This window comes from Podarcis filfolensis (assembly GCF_964270895.1).
Source record: "Podarcis filfolensis genome assembly, chromosome: 10".
NCBI lineage: Eukaryota > Metazoa > Chordata > Lepidosauria > Squamata > Lacertidae > Podarcis > Podarcis filfolensis.
In genome coordinates, this window is record NC_139612.1 from 42820660 (window position 1) to 42826636 (window position 5977).

At 46.0% G+C, this 5977-nt stretch overlaps 1 protein-coding gene across 1 annotated transcript; it reads right to left on the reverse strand.

Annotated features, from left to right (window-relative positions):
- Nucleotides 1-432: 432 nt before the first annotated feature.
- LOC310743437 (G-protein coupled receptor family C group 5 member D-like) lies at nucleotides 433-5452 on the reverse strand. Its single transcript, XM_083573683.1, has 3 exons — nucleotides 4515-5452; nucleotides 1577-1644; nucleotides 433-663 (listed from the first exon to the last, which is right to left on the reverse strand). Exons 1-3 carry the CDS (start codon nucleotides 5416-5418, stop codon nucleotides 550-552), a joined length of 1086 nt encoding a protein of 361 aa, XP_083429809.1. The 5' UTR covers nucleotides 5419-5452; the 3' UTR covers nucleotides 433-549.
- Between the last annotated feature and the right edge of the window lie 525 nt (nucleotides 5453-5977).

The window sequence follows — 5977 nt, forward strand, 5'->3', positions numbered from 1 at the left end:
AAGTTTTTCTCCCTCTTTGGGAAACTGTGAGCAAGGCTGGCAGAAGGCTTCTCTGGGAGAGTTGCATGGCAGTAAACAGGGAGACAGTGGTGTAATCAGGCAAGTTTAGAGTCTGGGCTTGATGTTCTCTTGAGATGGTTATGTGTATTATTTCACTTACATCAATATGTGAGAAGACAGACCTGCTGTGTTTGTGTGTCCCCCTGCTCATTTTTGCTGAGTTGGGGCCCCGGACTCTTACCCCAAAGTCCTCCTCTGATGGCACCACTGCTGAGTGATAAGGACATAACTAAGGAAACTCTTGGTTGCCACCCCAATCTCTAGAATCACAAATAGGACAGAATCTTCAAAGGTATCTGAAGTCAGAAGATCACAGTCATCTGACCCCAAAAAGAAAAGTTATGATGAGGGGCAGTGGATTATGTTTGGAAGACTGTTTTAATTTAGAAGCTGAGCTTAAAGTGGAGCAAGCTGGAGAAGCAGGAGCTGAAGGAGAAAGGGAACAGCCATAATTCAGCAAGCCATTAGACATCACTTTCTGGATTCCACTCAATGGATGTCTGCTCTTGGTTCCTTGGCTTCAGCACACGCCGCCACACTTGGCCTGTATGCTGGCTGCAGGGTTGCTCGAGGGATCTGGAAACATAGTTTGGATCCAAAGATCTGGAAAGGAAGGAGGATTTCCTGTCAGTTGTCCTGGAGAAAGTGGAAAGCCAACAAACTAAAGACTAAACCATTTATAAAACAGATAGTTGTCACGCTTCAGAGGATCCAACCCCCCATGGCAGGTTGCCAGGAACAGATAAGACGAGGAAATTCTTACCAATGCTTTTTATTCCATATTCAGAGAAAGAGGCTTAGAAATGCAGCCTCTTGGAGTAATGGTGTTGTTCCGAGTGAAACCCCACCCCCTCCATCTCTCCCATTACACGTCATCCCTATGGTGGCTAATCTGTGCCTTCTGCCTCTGAGCTCTCTGCTCTCCTTCTTTTAATGCCCACCGGGTTCTGGGAGGGTGGGTCTGGAATGCTTTCTAAAGACACTGAGTGTCAGCTGTCTCTCCCCTTGTGCTTCTTCTTCCTCCTCCTCTCCCATTATTCCCCAGCTTTCCCCCTCATCTGCCTCTGACCCATGGCCTCCCTCAAACTCCTGTTGTAATTCTGAACTGTCTCCTTCTTCTCTGGAAGGGTCAGGCTGGGGAGGCAGTCTCCACCATTCCTCTTCTGCCCAGTCTCTGACAATAGCCATGCCAGGAAGCTAGAATCAAAAGTATACAAAACAAGAAATCAAAAACAAAGCAAAAAGCTCACCCAAAAGGCAGGGGTGGGGGTGGGGAGCAGGTGAGAGGACCCAACACAGGAACCTGCTTTACACTGAATTAGACCATTGAACGTCTAGATCTGCATTGTCTACACTCTGGCGGGTAGCTGCTCTCAAGAGTTTCCAACTGGGGATTCTCAGCCCTACCTAGAGATGCAGGGGAATGAACCTGCAACCTTTTGCAGAGATGCTCTTCCACTGCGACACCACGATTTGACTACACCTGCCCTATCTTTCCAGTGAAATCCAGATTTACCTTTGACTGAAAGCGGTTCTCATCTGTGAGGAGCAAAACATCTTCCTCAGCTCCTTCTTTGTCTGGGGCTGATGAATAAGGGTGAAAAAAACAAGAGGGTTAATGACACAGAACTGACACCAGAAGTCTGACAGGGGCTCCATTCAACTGATTGGGTAATAACTTTTGCCAGCAATTCCCAGATGGTGGCTCAGTGTGGAAGAGTGAGGCGCACATTGACCCCTCCCCCCGCAGTGTGGTTGTTGCCCCAAAGCTGCTGACTGACATTGGTGGCGTAGCTATTCGGGTAGCCTGGGTAGCCTGAGCCTCCTATGGCAGAATCAGTCATGGATTCAGTGGAGGATTACCCACAAGGCATCACTTCCAGCTTGGCAAATGGAATCAAAGTTCAAGCCCCAAATCAATAATTTAAGTACAGTAGTTGATGAGCTCAAAACATGCCCTTCCTGATGACCTGTTCATTGAGCCTGATTTGTTTGAGGAGAGGTTCGATTACACTGCATGAAGGAGGAATATCCCGCACTTCCAAGTGCATTTCCCCATCACTTTTCTTGGACTACTGCAATGTGCTCTATGTGGGGCTACCTTTGAAGGTGACCTGGAAACTACAACTAATCCAGAATGCGGCAGCTAGACTAGTGACTGGGGGCGGCCGCCGAGACCATATAACACCGTCTTGAAAGACCTACATTGGCTCCCAGTACGTTTCCAAGCACAATTCAAAGTGTTGGTGCTGGCCTTTAAAGCCCTAAACGGCCTTGATCCAATATACGTGAAGGAGCGTCTCCACCCCCATCGTTCTGCCCGGACACTGAGGTCCAGTGCTGAGGGCCTTCTGGTAGTTCCCTCGCTGTAGGAGCCAAGTTACAGGGAACCAGGCAGAGGGCTTTCTCGGTAGTGGCGCCCACCCTGTGGAATACCCTTCCATCAAATGTCAAAGAGAAAAACAACTACCAGACATTTAGAAGACATCTGAAGGCAGCCCTGTTTAGGGAAGCTTTTAATGTTTGATAGACTACTGTATTTTAATATTTTGTTGGAAGCCACCCAGAGTGGCTGAGGAAACCCAGCCAGATGGGTGGGGTATAAATAATAGATGATGATGATGATGATGATGATGATGATGATGATGATGAAAAGTCTGATCTTTGGGGGAAGTGTTTCACAAGAACTTCAGATCAGTTTTAACTGTGCAGTCTGGTAAGTTGAATCCCAACCTGAAACACTGACAGTCTGGAAGTGTTGTAAGTCTTTGCTGAATAATCCTGTAACTCCTAATGCAAAAGCAATAGAACAATATTTTTTGTTGTACTGGCAGGCAGTAGCCCTGCTGTTGTCCACTCCGTTTTTTTTAAAAAAAGAAAACAAGTTGACTCATGTATATTTTGCTATATGAGATGGGAGTGTTCAACCTGAGAAGAGGTGACCAGCCTCATGATGAAAGCCTTTAATTATATATCATGCACTGGCTCTATTTTACCAATGGAATTTCGGTAAAATTCTAAATGTATTATCATCACAAATGACTCTTTAAGAGAACTAAATATCCAGCTTGCATTTTATGTCATCTCTGTTTTTCTTGTATTAACAGATTTGTTTTCCTCTTACCATATTTATGTGAAGGTAATGCATCATCGAATCTAATGCGCACCTCGATTTTCAAAAACTTGAAACCAAAAAAGTACTTGCTGGCAAATGTAAATGTGCCATCAAATCTAATGCACACCCTAATTTTTGCGACGTAATTTGGCCAAAAAGGGAGTGCTTTACATTCACGTAAATACAGTGCTTTCACTATTTTGATTCCAAGAGAATGCTTGTGTAAGTATATATTTTTTTAAAAAGCCAAAATATGCATACCTGGTGTTGTTATTGTTTTGAATGCACAAGTCAAAACAGTTAATGTTCTTTTTCTTTTCAAGAGTGTTGCATCCAGACTAAAAGCCTATCCACTCTTCTGTTTGCCCTGCTGCTCCTGCTCCACTTCCCATGGGAAAAGCCACTCTTTAGCAATAAATGGGAACAAACAGCTATTGGGTTTTCTGCAGATTGCTGTTGGTTCCAATTTATTGCTAAAGAGTGAGTTTTCCAGAGCAAAATCACTCAGACTGTGCCTAGAAAGAGCGAGGCAAGCGGAAAACCACTCGGACACGTGCTTTCCAGGCACAGGATAAGCGGAACTGTGCACAAGCCCTTATTTAGTGATGGCTCAGCACAACTAACTTAAATCCCATTAATTTCAATGGGATTAAGAGCTATTTTTTTCTTTTTTAAAAAGAGTTGGATTCAGACCATGTTGGTCACATTTTAGGCCCATTGAAACCAATTGTACTTAAGCTACTCTAACTTAAACCTCATTGAGTTCAATGGGATTGAGGCAGGGCTTCATCCAGATGTTGATGAACTACAACTCCCATCATCCCTCTGGGTTGTGTTGGCTGTGGCTGATGAGTGTCGCAGTCTAGCAGCATCCAGAGGACCAGAGGATCCTCATTTACAGCACAAGCCTTGGTGAGTTAAAGTGTGACTTACTCCAAGTAAGAGGACAGTAAGCGCACAACTAGCACACATTTAACTGGTGCGCATTCAGCTTTACGTGCATGAAAACAACAAATAATTAATTAAAAAGGGGGCAGAAACTGGGGGGGTGGGGGGAGAGACTTTGGCAGTCCCACCCGCTATTGAACCCAGTGGGTTTTGGCTATATGTGATTTTAGCTTTAGGTGCAATTCCCAGAATGTACTGACCTACTGGGCAGGATTTCAGCCTTTGCCAAGATTCAAACTATGGTAATTTGCTTTTGCATTTTCATATGCTAAAATTGTACTAAACTGTAATCCACTTGACTTCATCTCTGTATTTCTTAGCTTAAAATATCCCTGCCATTCTAGTTTTCTTGTTTACGCATCCACTCTTAGACATCAGAAGAGCTGCATACCTTGAGTACTTGCTGCTTCAATGCTCTGTTGCGTGGTTGTGGTCTTCCGGGGGTTTTTTTCTGGAGTCTGGCATGGGATAGCAAGAAAACACATCTCAGGCACTGTGTACATCATCAGGAAAACCCATCCGTTCAGCACCAAAGCAACACCAATGAGTGGGTCATCCCACTTGCTTTGGGTACCATCGCCAGGGAAGCCACTGATGAACAGCACTGAGATCCATGCAGCCCAGATGGCTTTAGAGAAGAGAACGGTGAGAAAGATGTGCATCCCATGCCTCTTCCAGCCCTTGCACGGTCCGCAGAAGGTGAACATGGAGACCACAAAGGTGAGGCCCATGAGGACGAGCACATAGGTCGAGAGCATGACAAAGTCCTTGTTGCGTTGTTCTCTCCCCATCCTCTCCAAATCGATGCCGTCTCTTCCGACTGTGATGAGGATGTACTTGACGGCGATGATCAACTGAACCGCAGTGAGGCCCAAAGTGTATACCAGCATTGACCGTAGTGAAAAGGGTGCCTTTCCTCTCACCAGCCTGACGAGGTTGAAAGCATGGGTTAGAAGGCAGCAGAAGCAGAGGGCAAAGAGGACCCCATGTAAGATGAAGCGAGCAGGGCCAGTCTGCTTATTGAGCCGGATGATGAACACAAAGGTGAGGCTGAAGATTCCCAGGGTGCCCAGAAGGAAGAGGAGCTGAATGGGGACCATGCTTTGCTTGGTCTTGTCTTTGACCATGCAGCTAAGGACGAAGAATGCCAGCAGCAGTGCCAGCGAGACCAGGATGCCTGCAGCAGCCACCGTCTCCAGACCGATGCCCCAGGCTTCGCAGATGTCACAGAGGTAATAATAATCAGGGTCAATGTCGCCACAGCCTGGGGGAGGTGCCGTGGTGTTAGCAGCCATGACAAACGATGTAGCTGCCCTAAACTGAGGGAAGAAACTTGAGGGAAGAAAAATAAGGAATTGAGATCAAATACCTTCACGCAGGTAGTCAGTGACCCAAAGATCTGAGTGCAATTACTGACACTGATGTGTAACGCTGTCAGCGGGCAGGTAAATGAATCTTAATTTTACTGTTGGGTAAAAATTAGCAGTGACACGAGGTGACTTTCAAAACACAAATATATTCCAGTTTTGTTTTTTCCATGGAAAGGAGGGTAGCCAACAGCCCTCCACCATCAGCCAGTCTGATTTATTTTTGCTTTGGGACAAAGGAGCCTCTCTCTCCTCCCCACCCCAGTTCTGTCACCTCTGTTTTGCTCCCCACGGCAGCCATTTAGTGCTAGCACCTACAGCATTTTTATCAAGATTTGTGGCACCCTAATTTTTTTATATACCAAAAAGTAGTCCTGTTTAAGGGTGATCCAAGATGTGCTCAGATCTGCCCCCTGCCCCCCGGAGGGACCTAGAGAGCAGCCCACACTCAAACATTTGGTGTTGCAGCTGAGGTGGCCTCTCCCAC